This window comes from Ambystoma mexicanum, chromosome 12 (genome assembly GCF_040938575.1).
Source record: "Ambystoma mexicanum isolate Mex_15411 chromosome 12, UKY_AmexF1_1, whole genome shotgun sequence".
NCBI lineage: Eukaryota > Metazoa > Chordata > Amphibia > Caudata > Ambystomatidae > Ambystoma > Ambystoma mexicanum.
In genome coordinates, this window is record NC_090936.1 from 42,984,445 (window position 1) to 43,008,182 (window position 23,738).

Here is a 23,738-nt window from a genome sequence, read left to right on the forward strand (position 1 = left end):
TATTCTTCTTTGTTACCCAAGATGTGGTGTATATGTTCGAGGGAAAGTGCCGGCTGCAGATGCGGTATCGATCACCCCTCTTGTCTTCAAAGACTTGTTGGACTCTACTTTCCAGCTCATCCAGTGGATATCCGCAATGTCTGACCCATTCTCTTATTCGATCAACAGTTTTCGCGAACACATGCATTGTAGTGCCTTCAGATTTAGCATGGGTCTTCGAAGGGCAACCGCTAATCGAACAGGCAGGCATTGTTGAAAATTCTGAAAAGTAAATATCAAGATTATTATAAAACCTTGATGAATAAAAATGTCATAAAAAAATAAATGAACCATACCATGCTAAATGAATGCAAGGTTTGTTTTGGTCGCCGGAACTATACCAGTTCATCATGTGCGGCTTAGTATTTGCATAAGTTACAGAAATCTTTTAAATTATATGACTAAACTCTGAACATGTGACTCGTCCCTTGGATGTTCTGCCTTGCACGAAAAGGAACCATGCTTACATTATAGACTGGACCCCCGAAGGATGCAATTCGATGACAATTGACACAGATGAAAATAAATAGATCTATTGATAGCATAACAATTGAAACTCAAGTCAAAAGCAATGAGACCAACGACCATAGTTCTATTGGGTATTGTAATAGTAAATAGATTGAAATGTAAAAATGACCGAAATATGACTAGGATACATGGCCTTACCTTGACCAACAAACAGTTGGATTCAGCAGGCCGAGGAGTATGTTGCAGGAGAACAGGTAGATGGCCACAGGTAGCACACTGACGAGTTTGCTCGAAGCGGTCACAGATAGCACGGCGATGAGCAGATTAGCATAGATCTCAGTGCTTCTCAGGTAGAAGGTTCAGGAGTTGACTTGCAAAGCACAAAGATGTTCTCATGAGACATATCAAGTGGTTTATAAAGTATTAGAAACAGGGGTGTGTTTGTGAATGAATGACGTGTGTATGTCGTGGTATTATGTGGATTGCAGGGGGGCGGCCTGCCTCAGGGGAGGCCTGCCTGGAGACACGGGGTCTGAGGAGGCCATGTGAGCGATGGTCCCTGGGCATGGGATACCTTTTGAAGTGTACATGCTGTTTGGCACCTTGGCCGTTTGCGCCCGTCACAGCCCCCCATGCCAGTGCTCATCCCCGGGTGCGAACCGCCTTTGATAGAGGGGGTGGGATGGATGGGCCTGGGGCGTGCAGATAAGGCACAGGAAGACTGCCGAATGGAGGCGCACTTATGTGGATTGCAGAGGGGCGGCCTGCCTCAGGGGAGGCCTGCCTGGAGACACGGGTTCTGAGGAGGCCATGTGAGCGATGGCCCCTGGGCGTGGGATACCTTTTGAAGTGTACATATTGTTTGGCACCTTGGCCGTTTGCACCCGTCCCTTGCCCTTATGTGATGTTAACTTTGCATGACATTTGCTTAGATGGGAACACTGAGCAGGACACGGGGCATCCATTTTTTGTACCCCCTTTCCACTCCATTTTGGTGACCAGGCCTCACTGCGATAGTACAGCGCGCAGAGCACATCGCCCACAACCTCGTTCCCACTCTGACTGGAAAACTCCAGAGGTATTTGCAACAGCTAATAAATGTAACACATCACTCTCTGAGATCACGGTCCTGCATGTGAACCGGCCTGAACCAAGCACATGGCTCGTTCATCTCCACAAACGTGTCCTTGCCCACGCACCCTCGCCAGTGGAAAGTTACTGCCATTCTGACCCTGTGTCCCTGCAAGGTATTCCCTTCATGTGCCAGACCACTGACCACGCCATGATGGCCACCTAGCAGATCCCCAACTAACATTAGACCCCTACTGCAGTATATCATTGCCTATCGATAACAAATGATACATATCGGAGATTCTTGTGAGCACAGACCCACACTTCAAACACTGTATTATAGTGGTCAAGACCCTTGACCTAAGGCCTGTATAATCCAATGTTCATTGATAGTATTGATATATGTGTGACTTTTATAGAGACATAACCGACTGAAAGACTTTGAACAAGTGTTATTTAGTGCATGCATTATTGATAATATATTATGTTAGCTTAGATAGTGACCACCCCGCTTCACAGCGACCTGAACTTCACCCATTCCGAGCACAGGTGTCTGACGTCCATCCTTGAATGGAGACACACTTGAATGATTTAAAAAATCGAAACAACCGTTGTTAAAATATATGTGGTGTTTTATTTTGTAGCTTATTTTGATGACACAAAAATACAAAAGTTTACACATTGTACAGTTCAGGTTGCAGCACAGCGAGAGAAAATCCCCTGTACTGACCGCTGTCACTCGGGAACGTTTCTCTTATGGCACGAACGGCACAGGCGGCTATCACTCTTTGAACGCGGTGTCCAAGCCTCCTGTGAAGCCACCATGTAAAGGAACGATAGGCCACCAGCCTGTACCACCTGTGAAAAGGAATGAAACAAACTGTTTTTAAATGACCAAGATAAGTTTAATAAACGTTTGTTGTCAATGACAATTCTTGTAACTAATGGCATTCTGCTCGGACAAATGCTATCTAGACACTGCACACTATTGAAAGACTTTCATGCGTTACAATGATATGTAGATGTAATTTTAGATATAGTAGAAGACCATGAAATGGGAGTGGCATGACAAGCAGAGGATACTTACTCGTTACTCGGATTATGAGGACGAACAGTTGCGCGAAGTTCGTGCATAAGCACCATCATTATCCTCAACACGGACCGTGTGAGGCAGGCTGCCCTGAAGTCTGGCAGCTCGGTGATGCATTGCGGTCGTGGCTCGCCTTCCGAAATGTAGGCCACGCATCCCGAGTTTTCACAGCAGCAGCAGTTCTCCTCCTCGGTCGGCATTAGCTCGCACCGATTGCATGTGCACCAGGTGGAAACACCGTCCATGCGACTAGGTCCAGTGTCTTCATCCGTTGATTCGTCCTGCCAACTGCTGTCCGAAGCTCCATCGTTTTCGCGTGTTTCCCTTTCCAGTAGTTCCTCCTCGGTATACTCGGGCTCGTACATGTAGGGCATTATTGTATCCATCGTGTGTTGCACAAACTAAAATAATTGATAGCGGTGGTACTGGTATCTGTCCACACGGGCTACAAGCAACGAAGGTAGCTGACCAGAGCACAGAGACGAGTCACAGAATACTCAAAGTAACACAGAGAGAGGAATGGAATCGAAAATCTGCTGCTGTGTGTTGTGAAACGGTCTGTTTATACTTATTGAGGAAAGAGGCGTCCTGCCATTTCCATGGTGACACGTCATTAGCTGAAGCGCAGCGAATGTTGACACGAGACGTGCTTTGGCGTTGTGAAATGGGCGGTACGCGTCTGCTGATGACAGGCTCAGGGGCGGGGGATATGATTTAGTGCCGCAAAAGCAGGTCAGCCAGGGCGATGGGGGAAATGATAGGATTATCACAAAATGGCAGCTCCCTGGTGCCTGTTTTCGCGTGCGTTTAATGGATGAAAACTCGGGTAAGGTCCATAGGAAATTTTTCTAAAATTGAGCGACTTAGGCTTAAAAACACATGGCTGACCCGTAGGGGAAATAAACATTTTTGACCGAACCATTCCTTTAAGTATGTGAAAATACAATTATTTATTAGGCCTTTCTGAACACACTAAGCATAAGAAAAACAGATAAGCAATGTAATCAAAAACCATATATCACATATATACATTCACCCTTAGAAATAAGATTACATATTCATTAAATACAGGTCAGTAATTAAATGCAGGAAAAATAGTTCGATTAGATAGAAAAATCACAAACCCAGTTCCCTCTGCCTAATGAAGTCCATCCCTAAGATGTATGAGGCCTTGTGTCCAAAAAGTCACAAGTTTGACTATGGTTTCTCCGGGGAAGGTATTTCAGAACTGATGCAGTGGGCTCTGGTGGTGATTGAAAAGTTATTTAAAGTAAGGCAATTGTTTACTTCAAGTTAGGTAAGTATGTCACTCTGTCCTGTTCTCAAGGTGAGTCCTAGGAAAGGATCCTTAGCCCAGTTTGACAACCAAAGGCCAGGCAAGGGGAGGTTCAGGTACAAGGACTCTACACCCAATGTTACCGTATGAGCGGACGGGGGGACAGAAACAGGTATGTTCACTTACCCCCTGACTCCGATTCTTCCAGGTGACTATAAAGGTGTTCTGGAATTCGCCAGGGCTACAATCTTCTATCCTTGGTTTGGGTGAGGGGAGCATAGGGGTCGCGGGTGCAGGGTGCCCAGGGGTTGCAGGTGCAGATGTCACTTTTCGTGTCAGGAGCTACTCACGGATCTCAGACTCTTGCAGGGAGCCTCTTGAAGAAGACCCTCAAACAAAGAAAAGATGCAGACCTTGGCAGTGCAGACCCTTCAGGATACCTCACAGGATTGTAGAAGGATTTGTTTCAGAAGAGGTCCCTACAGTCAGGTGGCGACAGGTGATCTTACAGCGGTGAACACAGAAGCAGTCCCAGGCTGAAAATGCAAGGACAAGTGTCTTTTGGCATATGCTAAAGATCCTATGAGTCCAAAGACTCTGCTCGGAACGGCGATGGCAGCAGCGCGGGTGCCCAAAAGGGCGCTGATCAGTCCACCGGGTGATCCAGTCAGACTTCCGAAGGATTCCAATGCATGGATCTGCGAGCAAAGGTCGAGACAGGTTGTTCCCACCATTCCAGGGGTCAAAGCACTCGGGGTCTAATGAGATCAGGCAGAGGAGCAGGTAGTCACCGGGCTAATTACTGTAGTCCATGTTGTTAAGCTGTAGGAGTCGTCATCATCGGCCTGCTCTTCTTTTGTAGCAGTCTTGGTACCAACAGTGAACTGACAATAGCTGCAGGAGCCCTCCTTTTATACAAGGTTCAGGCTGGAAGCTATCCCAAGCCCACCAATGGTAAGGATCTGCAACATTCAAACAGCCCAGGGTTGCCCAATCCTGAACAACCACTGGTCATTACATTTGTCCAGCAAAAGACTTTCTGGTGTCAAAGGATGCTGACTGGGATCAAACAGTTCCAGCCCCCTCCTCTGGATCACAAAACCCACTTGCCCATGAAAGCAACAGCTATATATGGCCAAAGAACGAGCAAAATTCTCATCACACAGTAATTTTAGGGTACTACCCACCGTTAGTAGCCCATCGTGGTAAATGCAAAAGTGCAAGAGAAAAATATCACTATATATGGAGGTGCAAAAAGAAAATCTTGCCTAAGAGGATATTGCAAGGGATCAAGAGTAAGGGCCTCATTACGAGGTTGGAGGTAGTCATGGCGCTTTTAGCGTTGAATGGGGACTTATCGGTCTATTCCGACCTTTGCGGGACCGGTAAGTCCCCATTGAAAAAAACATTCCCCATTCCCATTTCAGCCCCCATAGGGCTCAATGGGAAGGGGGAAGGTGCTAATAACGGTACTGCAAACTGCGGTACCGTTATTAGCTCTGAAGTCCCTCTGAAATCCCTTAACGGGTCCCTTCCATAACGCCTGGTAAAACCAGGCGTTATGGAAGGGACCCGCTAAGGGACCTCGTAGTAGGGCGGTAAGGGATTACCGGCACCGGTGCCCTTACCGGTGCCGGTAATCCCTTACCGCCCACCTCGTAATGAGGCCCTAAGAGTCGGAAACAGTGGCATTTTTGGTAATGGACTTTTGATAAGATGAAGAAAGGGTTGGGAGAAAATCCTACCTTGCCCTAACTCTATGAGGGGTTTTCCTGCCTCAGCAAAACGAAGGGCTGTCTGTGTCAAGATTTTCAACCAAAAAGCATCCTCAGTCCTGTGTCCAAAAACCCTAAACCGACCCTTGTACACCAAACTCTATAATGTGCAACACAGGGATTTCTGTAAGCTATACACTTATAGCTTTTTTTCAAAGTTCCAAAACATACAGTTCTAAGGTGCAGAAAAGAAAAGGAATACAGTTCCACCAGGAAAAAGGCTCATCCCTCGCCCTATGTTTCTTCTGGTCTTCCACTGTCTATCCGGTACTTCCGGAAACAGTCCATAATGTTCCACTGCTTCACAGGGGGATGACGCTTCCCCTGCTTTCATGTTTTACTTCACAGTTTCAAGGGGGATAACTCCTCTCTCGAGTCTCCCTTAAGCACACAGTTCTTTTGAATGTTTCAATCTCTCACTCTCTGGATCTCAGTTATCCTTAAAGGGGTATAGTTCTTCCCTTTTCCATTGATTGTCACTGTTCCACTATTTCATGGATTGTTTTTACCCCTAAGCTTTCTCCGTCCTTTTCCTACCCTTGGCGAACTCTCCTTCCAGGGTACTTGCAGCTTTATTACTTCTCTCATTGTCTGGGTCTCAATTATCTTTGAAAGAGGTATGATTCGTCTCTTTTTGTATTGATGGCCACTGTTTCACAATTTCAAGGAGAGGGGTCTTGACCTCTGGGCTTTCTCAATCCTTCTTCTACCCTGGTGTACTCTCATGCCAAGGTATTCACAACTTTGTTACTTATCCTTAAAAGGGGTATGATTCTTCCCTTTTTTTATATTGGTTATCACTATTCCACAATTTCAGGGCAAGGTTTTTATCTCTCCGTTTTCTCACTTCTCTTCTTACCCATGTTTTACTCTCCTGCCATGGTATCACATTTGGGTGCAGATCCAAGCTTTGTACACTGATTGGTTTACTTTCCTGTCAGGGATGTCCTTTCATGAGTGTGGGTCCGACACTCACTGTTTACATGGTTCACTATCCTGCCAGGGGTTTCCGTTCTCAAGTCACTCTCTCTTGCATCCAGGAAATAATGCTTTTCAAGTACTACTGGGTCACTGACCCTTTCTTAACAATGTTCGTATTCGTATGAACTATTGCAGTTCCTTTAATTACACTCTATCGCGCTGTCAATGGTACACAGCGTTCACTCGGAAGTGCCCCGGTGTCCCATTCATTCTCCCTGGGTTTACCGGTCTTCACTGGTGGCTTTGGCGTTTCGCTGCCTACTTTGCTCTTGTCCCGCTGACTCGGAGTGTGTCCCAGTTGCCGCTTGGTTCCCGCTGTGCCTTCCTCTGCTTTTGGTAGCTCCAGCCGCCCATAGCAATAATGCAGCAAACTTCTCTCTGTTCAGTTTCTCTACACGCCATTCTCGCCAGCCTCTGTGCTGCGTCCTGCAGTCTGCTTGCTTCCGTTGTCCCAACCAGCATGTTGAATTCAGCAGCAGTCACTGTCTCTCTCTCTTTTTGTTCAGCTGTGTCAGTTTTCAATGTCACAGCATTGGTTAGCATTTTCCAAAGACTAGAATGCGACGTTGGCTTACAGCTTGTGGTCATCCTCATTACTCCATCCCTCTTACTCATCTCACTACTTTACAAGGGGGTGGAGGGGATTAAAAAAGGTTCCTGGCCATGAACACAGTTCTCTGTCTACATCACAATAAGCCATTCAGGCATGTTGCAAAGGCACCTGGGTATCATTAAGAATGGCAGCTGAAGGATTATTCAGATTCAGTATTCTTCTGTCTCCATGGAGTGTGTCCACCCCTACGTCGTCCTCCTGCAGACAGCCACCCCCTGGGTCAGAGTCAAGTAGCTTCTGCCTTTCCCTAGCTACGTAAAAGAAGCTTCCCTCCAGGGAATCGGTGACGATGTTGCTAGATTTGTCACAGTATGAAGAAAATATTGTTGTACAGAAAGTGGTGGTCAAACAATTACGTACATTGGATAATTTCTTCTTTTTTTTGACTGACAGGTGCAACACTGAAAGTGAATGGTGCCAAATCCATGAAAATATTATAAAAAAGCAAAATGCTCGATACAGCTTGGCTGGATCCAATGCTGGTGAGTGCCATTGAACAAAAGAGTCTTCTTTGTAACCTTGTTTTTTCTGTTCTTTGCTATGTAGTCACAAATAATGTTCGAAAATAATGTCACAAAACCTGTTGTTTTGAATGTGTTCGCTTTCAGAAGGATTTACAACGATTTCCAGAACCAGGCAGGGATTTGTTTTGTTTGATTTATTTAACATTTGTGGGCTCTTTGACCTTTCATGCAAATGTGACAGTATGTACAATTTAGAAACAATAACAGAGACGGGAAAAAGAAAATTCACTCACATGGGACTGCTAAGCCATCTACATGTTTCAATCCATTTTGCATCCATAATATTCTTCAGAGACTTCATGAATCTATTTAGATATTTATTTATTGGTTAATCGTCCTTTGATGGGTAGATTGAATGCCGATTCAGAGTAAGAGTGACAACATGGACTGCACATCACCACTGAAATAGGAAAATAGATAAAGGTTAGGCTGAAGAAGAGGAGTTGGGAAAGGGAAGGATTTAGTCCATAGGTCATGTGGAACAAATTCGTTTTTGGCTATCTCTTAAGTAGCAGCAGTGTTTAATGTTAATCAAGTGTGTTTATGAAGAGTAGGTAGAGAGTTCCAGACGACTGGGGGCTCAACCGTAAAATGGCAACCACCGACATGGTCCTTGAGGAATCCTGGTGCAACAGTCAAAGAGGAGCTGGAAGAGAGAGGATGTCTCGAGTGCTGGTATCACTTAATGTGAGACTGGATGTAAGAAGGAAGTTTGTTGGGGATTGCTTTCTGAGTAATGCAGAAGGTCTTGAATGTGATAACAGCAGAGACGGCAAGTCAGTAAATTAATTTCAAGGCAGGGGTGATGTGGTTGAATGGTAGTTCCTAAACTGATAGTTTCCAATTGATCGTATGGTAAATCTGGCGGAATTCGGCCAGTTCCATTCGATCGATTGGAAACGATCAGATTGGGTAATTTATTTATTTGTGTAGCGCACCAAACCCAAAGGTATGTGGGCGCATTTGTTAAAGTTACACAATATTACACATTACAGAAAGTGAGTCAATACAAAGGAGTAGTTAAAGTGCATCGCAAATATGTAAAGACATGTGCAAAGTAGCAGATATATTAAGAAATTATGGTGCCTCTTGTGTGTGGAGCCACGTTTGAATTTTTATTTTCTGAAACTAAAGTATGACGGTTCTGCTCTTAGGGCAAAGGAGTATTCCATAATTTAGCCGCTAGAACAGGGAAGTTACTGCCGTCTGCCTTCTGTAGCTTGAACCTTGGTACCTTGAGCCAGAGTAAGTGTAAGGACCTCATAGGTCGGTCTGAGATGTTTCGTGAGAATTTGTCGGCCAGGTATTTTTGTGCTGAGTTAGAGAGACATTTGTGTGCGAGTGATGGAGTCTAGAATGCGATTCTGTGATTGACTGATAGCCAGCGCGCATTACGTCTCAGCTCAGATATATGGTGAGATCTAGGGATATTCATTGCAGATCTGAGCGCATTGTTTTGGAGTATTTGTAGCTTTTTTAGGATTACGCTGATTGGTATCTAGGTACAGGGCACTGCAGTAATCTGTTTTGGATAGAATAAGGACTCTGGCTCTAGTCTATAGGCAATAGCTATAGCTATAATCACTACCAAACATGGGGAGCGGGGGTGTCCCCCCACTCCCCATGTATAATCACTACCAAACAGGGGGGTCGGGGGTGTCCCTCACTCCCCATGTTTGGTAGTGATGGCCTTTGGGTGTAGCAGGCATCTCCCTCACTTTCGGAGGTTTGGAGGTGGGGGGCGGGAAAAAAAAGAAAAAAGAAAAGAGGACCCTACGGCGTCTGATCCGACCCACGTAGGAGGGATGGATCTGACACGGCAGGGTAAGAAGATGAGCGGATGCCAAAAGGGTAGGTCGGGGATGGGTGCGGAAATGTATTGGGGGACATGGGGGTTTAAATTTGGCCGCTGCAGAATTGTCTTTGTGGCCAAATTGACCCCGGTCAATTCTGCCGCGAATAATTGTGCCACGCCCAAATCGTATACATCCGGTTGAATGACTTACGATTGATGTTGGGCCTTGCAGCTTGATTTGGAATGCTTTGTTCGTTGGTGACATGTGTATGCAAGAGGGGGGTGTTGAGAGAGTTGACATAGTCCAGCCTGGAAAGGATGATGTCCTAAAAGAGGGACATTCGAGGCAGGTAGGTTAGAAGGTTGTGCTGTTGCAAACAAGATTCATCTGATAGTTGCATGTCTTGATGAGTGTGTTCATTTGTTGATCGGTAGCCATGTTGAGTGGTACAGTCTTTCAGTTCTCATTTTGCCCAAACTCCTCAAAACCGTGGCTGCAATTTAGCTCCTTAAATCCTAGCCTCCTGCTTTATGGTCCTCAGCATGATTCGCAGCCCTCCACATTGTTTGCAATCCTCCCTATGGTTCTCAGATTGTGGCATACAGCCTGAAAGGAGAAGCAGGGAGACTGCAGGAAGTGATTGGATTTAGGGCTGTCCTCAAAGGGCTCCTCGAGTCCCAAGTCCAACTATTAAATAGATTTGGCCATCCCCACCCACAGATCATGAAACTGTGGTCCCCCAAATAAGCAGGGAATCAGGTAATGAAGTTCAGCCACTGCACGGATCGACAGCTCCATTGTGGAGGTGAGCGCCTACGGGGAAAGTACTGCCTGACTCCAAGATGGCAGATCACCTTCATATCTCCGTCATAACAGAGCCTAAGTGTGGCCCCTGAAACAAATGTAATCACATGAGGATAACATTGTTTGTCCAGCTTCCTGCCAATCGAAGGAACAGCCCCTGATGCTACTTGTTTTCTTTCATGAGCCCAATTACAGACCTGGACAAAGTATAAACGGAAGAACGAGCACAAGGGAAGTGTAGGGTTAAGAGGTTGGCAGCAAATAAAAAGAGAGGCGAGCAAAGGCAGTGGAGCGAGGACAGAGATGACCGATTTGGGAGAGAGAAGGAGGAACATCTAGTGAAAAAGAAGGGAAGGGAGGAGTCAAAGGGCTTGATCACGAGTTGTGCAGTATCTAGGTGTTATTAACTTCGAGAGTTATTAGCGTTAACAACAGAATTAGTCGTGCAGAAACCATTATATCATGAGTTTGCAGACACGTGCACATGTTCCTGGCATAAACGCTAATACGCTAATACCGCTCTACACAAATAATGCTAATGCCCGAAATCCCAGTCGAAATCCCAGCCTAAATAGCGCTGGCGCCGCCGGCATTGCTCGTTAACACCGCGCGTTAATAGCGTGGAGGAAATGCATCGCCGCCGGAATGTGAAACACTACGGTGGCCATTTTGGAAATCACAATCCATTACAAATCGGAGCCCATGGTAGCCATCCAGAGCAACTGAACCAAAAATATGTCACCGGAGCATGCAAGGGGCAAGTGTGCCCCAAATCGGATCCGTAAACCTAAATTTAGCGAGTCTGATTTCATTGTCCTTGTGGAGGAGATGATCGCTCATCATGAGGAGCTATACAAGGCCCAACAAAAAAAACAAGCTCAAAGCGCTGCAACCACATCTGGGGCGTCATCAGCAAGAAGGTGTCTGCTGTCGGCTGTGTCCCCAGGAATGGGGAAGACTGCAGAAAGCGCTGCAACAACCTGCGGGTCTGGGTCAGGGGCATCCTAGCCCAGCACCGGACAAACTGCATGGCAACCGGAGGAGGATCACCACCACTCTTGCCATGGGAGGAGCGGTGCAGCAGCATCATCGACATGGCAGGGACAGAGGGAGTCGGAGGAGTGGAGGCCAGCATTGCCACCCAGGAGGCCGAAGGTGAGTCAACACTCCCCCCTCCCCCATACCAAATGAAATGTGAACAGCCCACACCATCTCCCAGTGTGGATATCCATTGTGACTGCGTGCAGCGTGTGGGAGCCACCACTGGCACCCACAGCAGCACCCATGTGCCAGTGCACCTAGGCTACCCCTGTGAGCCAGTGCTGTGGGGAGGGCAGCCAAGGGACACATCCAAGTGCCATGCAACAAAGCCATGGCGTGGGTACAGCAGTGCATCATTGCCAGCTGGCTCTGTAATCCAGATGCTTACCAGACAAATGCCCATGCCAACTATCAACCCCTGCCATGCAACCACTGGGAAGCCACATTCGCTAGTGTGTCCCCCCTCCCACACCATGCCCCATAGATACCAACCCATTGCAAAATGCAAGCAGGCGAGGCCCGCGCTTGAGTCCAACCGTGCCGTGCAACCCCCCCGGACCTGTAAGAACTGCAATGCATGCCAAAACACTTGAGCGAATGTGACCTGATGCCATCCCCTATGTCCCCTACAGGCACGCAGGCATCACCTGAGGCATCCAGGGAGGATGAGGTAGCAGGCCATCCCATCGAGCGCCCACCCACGCCTCCACCAGCAACCCACAAAGGGGCCAACAGGGCACACCAAGGCAGAAGACCCACCCCACCACTTCACACCGCAGCAGTGCCATGCCACCACCAAGGGCCAAACACTCCAGGGCCATGTCAACAGCAATGGCCCAACCCTTTAGGGCCACGCCAACAGCAATGGTCCAACCCTCCAGGTCCACGCCAATACTGAGGGCACAACCCACCAGGCCCAACCGGGAGGAGTCTGTTGAAGCAGCCGCAATATCAACAACAAAGGAGGAGGTATGGGCAAGCAGCGACGACCAGCAGGCAGCTGCGGTCCACACACCTGAACACAGGCAAGTGTCGAGAATGAGCACACCACCGGAGAGCAATGACTGTGTGGAGGTGTACAGCCCAAGGCCACACGGCCGGGCACGTTATCGTCGCGCCTACACACCCCAGTGGCTGACGAGGACACACTCTCTCATATGCCTCATCATCAGGCAGCCCCACCAGGCAATATAGCTGCCCCAGGCACTACAGCCGCCCGAGCCATCGCGGCCCCACCCCAACAACCCCTACTGGTCCCGTGCCTGCTGTGATGGCGCGACTTGACGTCATAGAGGCACATCAGCTAAGGATTCCAGGCCTTGCCAGAGGACACAATAGGCGCGTGAAGGCCATCAGCCGTGCCATCAGCCGTGCCATAAGGGGTGCTACGAAGACCATAGCCAGGGACAATGCCTGCACGAGGATGGTGGTGGAGGCATATACAGCATCCCTCACAGGGTTCAGGCAGAGGGATAAGGTGTCCGGCTGTGTGCATGGTTGTAGGCGTGGTCATGTGGAGTTCTAGGATCATGCACAGGGGTCATTAGCCATGTGAGCTATCGGTATCCAGCGTCACTTGCATGGGATGGGATGACAACATCAGGCATTTGTACCATGCATGGGGTCTGCAGATTCAGAATATTACGCGATAACACACCGTAGGCATTCCTGTGAGCAACAGGGCCATGCAATGTGTGATGGGTGTCCGTCCTTCCAATTTCATGCCATGCCTTATTTGTCCTGTACATGCATCCTGTGTTGCTGAGGTGGCTGTCCTGTGGCGGCTGACAGTTGACTGCACATGGGATGGCTGCTGTGGCACGGGTGGACACAGCACTACAGGTAAGGGGGTGCATGGGTCACTTGTACTCATCATGAATAGGCATCAACTCACCGCTTGGACCTATGATAGGGTGTAGGAATATTCCCTTCAATTATCGTGCAAGGGGCACTGGGAGCCATGTACCCCGGGTTCCGCCAGCACCGCCCCTTGGATATAGTTGGGCCAGTGATGCATGGAGTCGCACAGGATGTAGCTACTGTTATGACTGCATGATCTGGGAAAGTAGGCATTTGTCTTTTGATGTGCCTGTATCACTGGATGATGGTAAATGTTCATTTAACAGTTGATACATGTTTTAATGCACTAAGTGGATACTCTCTCTATGATGTTGATGTACATGTTTACTCCTCAGTATTAATTTAACAAAGTAGTGTAGGGAATGGGGAGTGGTATCCTCTCACTTCAGATTCCTATCTGGGGCCCTTGATGGACTAGCTGTTGGGTGATGGGCTGCAGCATATTCCAGGTGCATTCTGGTCATTGTGGTCTGATGTATTGCTGTGTTTGCAGCAATGTGTCCCCATCGCCATGTGTGGGTCCAGGTGTGGTGGCCATGTCCATGCACCCTTGGATGCCCCCCGTTAATGGTGCAGGTACTGCAGAGGTGCTGACTGTGCTTCCTATTGCCATGCAATGCTTCCTGTGGGGATAGCCCTAACCCCTTTTTTACTTCTGCTTAAACCTGCAATTTTATCAGGGTTTGTACTCACCCACTATCCAGGTCCGTTGTCCCCTGTCCCTCTCCATGTAGGCCGGCAGTGTGCTGTTGCGTAGCACCATGGAGTCGTGGGTGGATCCAGGGTAGCGGGCACAGCAGTGGCTAACGTTTAGGTCAGGCCCACAGGTCATCCGCACATTCAATGAATGGTAGTGCTTGCGGTTCCTCAAGACTCCCTCATAGGCCCGAGGTGCAACCAATGCAACATGGGGTCAGTCGATGGCTGAAATGACGTTGGGCACTTGTTCGGTAGCATAGAACCGTGCCTTGAGGTCATTCACCTGGGCCTGCCTGGTGGGCAGTGCCATGTGCAGGTTCACATGGCGCAGCAGGGCATCCAGCACCTGGCCCAGGACTGCACTGAATGTCGACTGGGCCATGCCATGCATCATGGCCACAGAGTGCTGGACGGTGCCCGTCCCCAGGAACTGCAGAACTGCCACCAGCTTGACCAGTGGGGGCACCACTGTGCGGCTGGCAATCATTCTCCCAATGTCATTTTGTATCGTGGCCAGCAGCTCAGTGATGGTTGCCCCGATCCAGACGTTACTCAGTTACTTTCTGGGTGTCACTGAGGGCCCAGGGTGATAACCTGACCATGGGGATGTGTGCACACCTTGCAGGGGCTTGTCTCCTCCTCCTCATTCCATCCTGATTCCCCCTGTGCTCCCTGTGCCCTGCCCTGGTTGTCCAGCATCTGTAGCTCTAGTTGCAGCATGTGGAACTGCATGTCAAAGCTCCTAGCAGAGAATGGCATCATGGTGTTTAAAAGTATGCTTGGGGTCTGGGTGTGTCTTTTGTAGCCCTCTGGTGTGCATAGTATGCACCTGTGGCTTTATTCCTGGCAATTGGGTTAATTTACCTCCATCTGGAGGCTGGGGATAATTCCAGCTGTATTATCGCCGGTTTTTGGCCGATAATACAGCTGGAAATGGGGTTGTGATAGGTATGTGATAACGCGTTGCATTGTCAGCAGAGTTTCCGCCGGCTGTGATAACGTCAGCTGTGCTACCGCCGGCTTTATTAATGCCGGTCCCTTTTTGCCCCGGCACTAATTTTGCCTGGTCATGATCGGGCGGAGGGGTATTCCAGGCGGTAATACCGTTACCGGTGCATTTAAGGGCTAGCGCCCAAGGCCCAAAGCAATCTTCTTCACATAAACTAAGAATATCTCCATAGTTCATTAATAGTAACAAAAATTGTCTTTGGCAGGATGCTTTTGCAGCAAGCTATAATTTCTGGACAAATGTAACACTTATGCAGCAGCTTTACACAGTTCTTGCTTCAGCAATGAAAGTTTGTGAGGATAATTTGTTAACACCACTTCACAGCACTTCATCAACTTCTACCTGGTTTACGTCCATGCCACGCCTACTACTTCAATCACATCTGGCCTCCTGACCTGCTTTCCCCCCTCATGTGATCCTCCCGCAGAACACTACCACCAGAATTGGGATCAGAGAGCGTCTGCCTTTCCCTAGCCACATGAGAAGGGTCACGGCCAGGATTTCTGTGGGAATCATTACTGATTTATCACATCAGCGATATCCTTTCTTTCCCCCCTACTCTAAAGTACACAGTCCTCTCTCTACTCTCCCCTCTACTTTCCACTACTCTGTTGTCTTCCCCTCCTGCCCTCCCACGTACATTCACCCCTTTTTACTCTCTCAAACACTCTTCTCACTCACTTACTCTTTCTTTAATCCTCACTCACATCGCTCAACAACCATGCACGCACTCTTATACTCGGGTGTCTCTCTTTTCTCCTCCTCCCAATTATTTGCCTGTCTATTCCACCATACTTCCTTTGCTTGGTCTTTTGGTCTGTTTCCACTCCACCTGACCTCATCCAAACAAACCACACTTAGCGTGTCCTTCCTTTTTGCTTTTATAGTGCTATCGTTCAAGTTCCTTGATTGACTCCCTTCCCCACCCCATTTTCCATTGGCCAAAGTGCTCACCTTCTCATAATCTCATAAGGACCAGTCACCACCTGTCTTTTCCTCAGGGGCCGGGTTACACAGGTGAACAGCTTTAAAAGGTCCGGTTAGCAACACCGCTTTTTTCCCAATGCGCGTCTGCTGGGGTTATTTGCTGGCTGCTCTACGAGCTGTTTGCTCACTGCAAACGTATTATTTCACAGCAGTGAACTGTCCATGTTGCTGTTGTATGGTAAGCTGTTTTCTGCAGACTCTGTGTGTCTCACCACATCACTCTCTCGTTGGCCCGGTAATTCGGTTTCTGCTGCATGGGTTTCTGGATGTTGTAGTTCTGTACAGTAAAAGAGAAAAGGGAGAATTCTGCCCAGAATGGGATATATTAGGCATTGGGTGACTGATAGTGGTAGCCCCTCCACTTGCAACAAGACACAAGGGGGGAGGGAGGGAATGGGTCCAGCTGTCTCACAACTCCCTCACCCTGCCTCTGTGGCATGAATAACTCTGGTAAAAACCCTGGTAGGCCTCCTGCCCCAAGTTGAGGGGGGTCTCCATCGCCCCATCACAGGGTCAAGTCCCTGACCCTATCTGAAAGAACAAAAGCAGTATGGAAAAAAACATTCAAATCTGTGCGGTGGGACACCACCTATGGAGTACGACAAGGATCCTCCCTATCCCACTCCTCTTCAACATCTACATGACTCCACTAATCAACCTCATTAAAAGGCACAGCTTCATCAAAGCATCTGCAAAATCAATGATGTACAAGGAGAGAACACAAGGCTAGTAGACCGTCTCAAAGAAGGATGAGCACAAACAGTCTCTAAGTCAACCCAGGGAAGACAGAAATCATGATTATAGCCAAAAACCAGGGAAGCAACCAATACATCCCATGGCCCACAGAACTAGCAACAGCACCCACACCATCCAAAATTATCAAAAATCTTGGACTCCTGATGGACAACAAGCTTATCCTAGAACCACAAGTAAAAGCAATAATCAAGAAATGCTTCTTCCACCTGCACACAATCAAAAGGATTCTACCATTCCTCTCCTTCACACATGAAACACTGACCATCATCTTCCTCATCATGTCCAGGATAGACTATGCCAACAGCCTATAGCTCGGAATGCTCGATTATCTATTGGAGAAACTGCAACGTATACAGAACTCTCACAAAGGGATCACATCACTCCAGCACTAAAGATGCTACATTGGCTGCCAGTCAAAAATGTAATCACATTCAAAACAATGTGCATAACACACAGCAATCCACGGCCAATGAGCAGAATTCGTACAAAAGAAAATCGCCATTTACCAGCCGACCAGAAAACAGATCCAGCAATGACATCCGCCTGGAGCCTAAACCATACACAAGGAAAAGACTTGGTGGATCAGCATTCTCTTGCCTAGCCGTAAACATTTGGAACTCCCTCCCGAGAGAAATATGAAACGTGAAGGACCACCTTAAACTCAGAACCGGATGAAAATGAATGAGCAACACCCCCAGACCCCTCGGAATGAACACGCAAATGGCAAGACGGAGAACTCGACCGAACCACGTCAAGGTGCAGGGGGGTGGAGAGACTTCTGAGTGAAAGGGAGACCCGGGTGCCCCCTGTTCCATGGAGGGACCTACCAGAGGCTAGAGAGAAAGATGTGCTCATCCTATGTTGAACCACAGACAAAGGGCATTAGAGATGAAGGGGAAAGAGTGGCCACTAACCAACCCACAAAAAAACTCACACCTATGCTTACACCTCTCAAACTCTAAACAACGCACAACCATACCTATACAGCAAAACAAACTGCACACATTTCACTACACCACAACAACGAATCAAACAGCACATAGCCTCGCACAATAGCACATGACAACTACCCCATGAAAAATCACTCCTACGTTCAGCGAACGGTGTAAACTGAACTGAAGCTGCCAACAGCACATCACAGTTCTTTTGCGCTTTCTCCCTCTCAGTCGTACTAACTACCCTACCTTCGTTCTTTGCAGATCTGCCATAGCGCCAAGGGACCACTGAGGTGGTGAATAGTGTGTGGTGTAAATATCTTATAACATAACATTACTCCTATGTCCTGCAACCGTTCCTCCATACTGCATGGCCATGCCTCGCTAGGGACAGGAACACAACCTTTTTCACCAGAAAAAACTGTCTTTCCCCTTTAAATTGGGTTTCGCGTGGGGGCTCGGGTCCAGGAGCATGTACTCTCTTGAATCCACCCACCGGCGCCCCACTCGGTCCTCTTTTCCGTGTCAATGGGAGCACACCTGTTTCACCTACGATGTGGTTGAGGCCCTTTTTCCCCTCGTGATTCCACGCGGTCAGAGTCTTCCCCAGGGATATTTGTTCCTTTATTGTATTCTGTAATAACTATTGAATGTTGTTATAGAGATATAAATACACTGTCCTCCGGTGCCTGTTGTTATAGAGATATAAATACACTGTCCTCCGGTGCCTCGCCCCTACCCGGCGCATGTCAGCTGCGATGGGCTTTAGTAGGTCCCTGGCTTGTGACGGATCCTTTCCTACGTCGGACTCGCACGCGCTCTGCTTCTTGTGCCTTGATGAAGACCACGGCTGTTCGCTGTGTAACGCTCTTACTCCCCAGTCACTAAAGAACCGGCTGGCCAGGTGAAGGGAGCTGTTCTCCTGATCACCACCAGAGCATATCAAGTAGTATGTACGTAGGAAGACCAAATATAAGGTAAGTATTCTGTTCTCTAAAGCACCTTGTAAGGTTAACTCCTTCCCATGGAGGCGACCAAACAGAGGGGCCTATCAGGCTCTGCTACCAGCAAGTGTACTTAGGCTCTTAAAGCTACCAGCCACACGGCTGAAGGGTCCACGGATCCTCCCGGTTCCTGCCCTGTGCTAAGGGCCCAGACGGCTCTTGTACTGGGGAATCACAAGCCTGAGGGGGCAACTGAACGCAGTACAGAAAGCACTACCGGCAACATGTCCCAGGGTAAACAGCCTCCCAGGTCCACACCTGAGGTGCAAGGCAGGTCCGAACCTACGTGCTGTAGCAAACAGGCGGATGCCAGAGCCAGTACAGTAGACCACACTCATCCAGTACAAGACAAAATGGCAGTGCAGCCAGACATAATGGTGGGTCATCCGGAAGCACTCCTTTCCAGCGAGCACCAAAGGCAGGATTTCACCCCAAGAGTGGAATTGTCTCCTTTGGACACACGGTGTACCTCCTACACGACCACATTGGGGCTAGGGTGCTACACAGACACAGGCTATGCCCAGAGAAGGCATGGCGCCGGGAGAACTCAGCCCAACATCCCGACCCACACGGCTGTACCAATGCAGGAGTGCGCTTCACCAGCATGTGTAGAGCGTTTTTTGACAAATTCCGCACTCATGAAATCCCCACAAATGGGGAATATTCTCAAGGGAATCATTCAGGACATGGTTCAGCCTGTGCTCCCGCAGCAGCCAGCTCCAGTCCAAACACCACAGACTCCAGTACAGCCTCCGACTACGGTACAGCCCCCAGTCCCAAGTAACGTGGTGGACTCATTGCAGCCCACCGCTCAGCCTAACAGCGCTGCTCAGCCTCCAGCGGCTCTCCTAAATACACCACCAGCAGACTCCACAGACCTGCAAGACACAGCTGGCAACACATATGATGAGGAGGATGGAGACACCTTCTCTGCAACGGATTTCCATGAAAGCTTCGCCGTAGTTGCACAGTACCTAGGAATTGCATAGCCATATAAAGAGCAGCCACAGGCGGGGGTCCTAGCGCAGGTACTTGCCATCCACTCCGCCACAAAATCGGTCATACCTTTACAAATGTATGGATGTGAAGGGCCTGGCAAAGAAGGGTTGGGCAAAACCCCATTCCATGCAGCCAACCAACAAACACGAGATGCTAAATACAGCAAAGCAAAGGGCGATTCTCTCATCCTGTCCGTGCACCCACAACTTCAATCATCAGTGATTGCGGCAGTGTCAATGTATGCTAAGCCTCAGACGTCCACTTCAGCACTTTTAGGCAAGGAGGAGAAGGTCCTTGAAGCCTATGGAAAGAAGGTATGCACCAATGCCACTCTCCACCTACGTCAAGCAAGAGCAGATGCCATGCTAGCTGCCGTGAATTAGAAACTGTGGAGGGAGATTGTCAACTTCCTCCCGGACTTCTCAGTTCACAGGCAGGCTCGGTTCCGGGCCGGTCTTGCAGAAGCAAAAATAGTGGCTCAAGACCTAATGGAATCATCTCTGGTTCACATCGACACAGCAGGCAGGGTCATATGTGTGGCTACATACATGAGGCTGACTGCGTGGTTCAAGGCCACTAGATTTAATTCAGATGTTCATGCCGTATTCTCAACCTACCGTTTGAGGGAGGGGACTTGTTCCACTCTTACACTGATGATGAGTTGGACAAGAAAAAGACCAGCTATACTTGCAAATCCAGCCTCTAAGAGCTTTGGCCAGGGCCAGTCGCGGTCTGACAGAGGTCATACCTTTGGTGGTTTCAGGGACTTCCAGTACCGCCGCACTAGACAGCCCGACAGTTCTCCCAGCCAACACCGGCGTAAACCGCAGAATACTATGCACAGGGCTTCCAGTACCCCTCCCAGACACCAACCTCAGAGGGAAAGAAGCAGTGTCAGGGTCTTCAGGATCCACAGCTCTTTGGTGGTGGGCAGGCTTGCCCTTCACTTTCAATCCTGGCGGACATGATTCACAGACCTGAGGATACTCTGAGTGGTTTCTCAGGGCTTCCGCATTCCCTTACCACAAGGCCCCCTTGCCCCCCCACTCCCGCATATTGGAACACCATCTCTCCTTGCGGAGATCCACTCTCTAGTAGTGAGCGAGGCAGTAGAGGAAGTTCCACCCTCACAACAAGGATTGGAATTTTACTCTTGCATCTTCGCAATACTGAAGAAGAACCAGGCAGGCCTGCAAGTTGTCCTCGATCTGTCAGCCTTAAACCTTTACCTATCCCTTCAAAAGTTCAAGATGGTGATGCCAGCATTGATAGCAAAGCCCCTGTTTGGGGGGAGACTGGATGTGCTCCCTGGATCTGAAGGTTGCATACCTACACGTCCCAATTTGGCAGGCCCGTTGCTCCTTCCTACGGTTTCAGGTCATGGTTTTCCACTCCCAATACTAGGTTCTCCTATTCGGTCTCAATTCAGCCTAAGGGTGTTTACGAGATTAATGAATGCTGTGGCGGCGCTGCTCTGGTCGGAGGGCCACCATGTCTACCCCTTCCTCGACGACTGGCTGGTTCGAACGGAATCGCCAGTGGGAGTCGAGAACACAGCAGCCAGGCTGATACATACGCTCTACGAACCAGGGTTCTCCATCAACTTCAAGAAGTCTCCTCTCCAGCCTACAGAGGGATGGGAAGCCACGGACAAGCACATCAATTGGCTCGAAATGATGGCCATGTGGCTAGCTCTGAAAGCTTTCCTCCGGATCATCAACAGCCCAGTCTGTATTCAGTCAGACAGCGCTATCTGCATGTACTACCTCAACAAACAGGGGGCACCAGTACACCACTGCTGTGAAGCCTAACCATTGAGATATGGGAATGGGCCTTGGCCAACAACATATGGCTCTGAACGATCCATCTGCTGAGGGAGTCCAACCTAGAAGTGGACAGGCTCAGCAGACTGGGGGTCAACAACTATGAGTGAAAATTGAACAAGAGGGTCCTGGGGGACATCTTCAACAAGTAGGGTCATCCCCAGATAGATCTATTTCCCACCCTCTTCAACAGAAGGTGTCACCAGTTCACGTCCTGAATGGGACGGGGCAGAGATTCACTGGGGAATGCTCTGCTGCTTCAGTGGGATGGCATGTGGGCATACACATTCCCACCAACTATGTTAATACACAGGGAGATGCATGGACTCTGTCTCGTTTTGATAGCACCACGGTGGCCTGCCAGATCATGGTTATCAGAGCTTTTGCAACAGTCGAATCAACCCCCAGTTCCCCTCCCAGTGGGGCCGGATCCACCATTATCCCTGCAAGGGAGGGCGGGGGTCGGTAGTCCATTCCTCCCCAGAGACTTTAGCCCTAGCAGCCTGGTTCCTGAACACGTAACCTTGCAGCACCTCCATTTGTCACAGGTCAACTTGGACATCATCCAAGAGACAAGAGGCGCTGCAACCAAGTGTCAATACAGAATCAAATGGACCATGTTCTGCCACTGGGTCAAGGAAAATGGCGTAGACCCGTTAGGGTGCACCCTAGACCTTGTGCTGTCCTTCTCCGCACATCTGGCACACTCGGGGGTGCAAGTTGACACGTGCCGCACCTACCTGGCAGCCATAGGTGCATACAAAAACTCTGGTGATGAAGTTTTCTCCACCTCCAACCCAGTGGTCAAATGGCATCTAGCAGGACTAACCAGGTTGTAACTTACTGTCAAGCGTCCACACCCGGTCTGGGATCTCAACATGGTGCTGGGCACCCTGGCCCATAAACCGTTTGAGGCATGGGATCCATAGAGATTAGATTGGTCACTATTAAGACCACGCTCTTGGTGGGCCTTACCTTGACGTGCAGGATCAGTGAAATTCAGGCCCTGGTGGAGCAGAGTCATATACCACTTTCCATCAGGACAAGGTGGGGCTACGACGCACCCCATTTCTCTCAAAGGTTGTGTAATTGTTTCACCTCAACAAAGAAATAGTCCTTCCATCCTTCTTCCCAAACCAGAAGAATGAAGCAGAAAGGGTGTTGCATTGGCATTGTCTCGACGTCAGGAGAATGCTGAGATTCTACCTGGACAGGCAGGAAGGACTTCTGCAAATCGGATGCCTTGTTTATCACTTTCGGAGAGTCAGTCCTCCAAGGCCTTGATAGCCCGATGGATGGGTTTGGCCATGAAGGAAGCCTACAAAAGGCAGCGCATGAAGTTGCCATCAAACATGCACGCTCATGCAGTCAGAGCCAAGGTGACACGTGCCATGGCAAACAATCAGCAGGACGGCCACTTGAGCCTCCCCATCAGCCTTCTGCAAGCGCTATTGCTTGAACGCCAGTGCCAGATCAGATGCAGCATTTGGCCAAGTGGTCCTGAAAAACTTGTTTTCTTAGGAGTTGCAACGTATCTCCTCCCCAGGGCTTCAATCAGTGGTAATCGCCCATACAGTATGGAGGAAAGGGGACAGGACGTAGGAGTAATTATAAGTTATTCACCGTAGTGGCTAACGTACTCCAAGCCCATAGTCCATTTCCTCCATACGTCCCACTATCCCCCCTTAAAAAAACTGTGTTATTAGGCAATTGTAATATAGCCGACGCGTCAAAGGGGACAGAGGCGTGGGGCCGGTGGGCGGAGTCACGGGAGCTCATGCTCCTAGGTCCGCACCCCGTGCGCAGCTACATTTAAAGGGGAAAAACAGATTCTTCTAGTAAAAAATGTCTGTTCCCGTCCCTAGCAAGTAATGCACATACAGTACGGGCTAAAGGGGACTATGGACTAGGAGTACGTTAGTCACTACAGTGAGTAACTTAAAATAACTTGGGAGTGCACATGATGGAAACTGCATGGATGGTAACCTGTTAGCACTGAAGTGCAAATGTAACAAGTCCCCTCCGTGCAATTTACAACTTTGAGGAACATGAGCTCCATTGTGTGTTGGTGAAAGGTATGGGAGCGGTGCCTGTCCTTTCTAAAATATGCATTCCCTTTTCAGTTGAGTTGTGTTTGTCTATTTTGTGTGCTGTGACAGCAGACAATGGGGGAAGAATGTCACAAGAA

At 48.8% G+C, this 23,738-nt stretch overlaps 1 protein-coding gene across 4 annotated transcripts in view; it reads left to right on the top strand.

The window, feature by feature from the left end:
• Positions 1-23,738, top strand: part of DOCK4 (dedicator of cytokinesis 4) — a 2,129,281-nt gene that overhangs the window by 714,866 nt on the left and 1,390,677 nt on the right. For all 4 annotated transcript variants that reach the window (XM_069627915.1, XM_069627916.1, XM_069627917.1 and 1 more), the window contains exon 12: positions 7,707-7,795. In XM_069627915.1, coding sequence (XP_069484016.1) covers positions 7,707-7,795 — 89 coding nt within the window. The remainder of the gene's footprint in view (positions 1-7,706; positions 7,796-23,738) is intronic.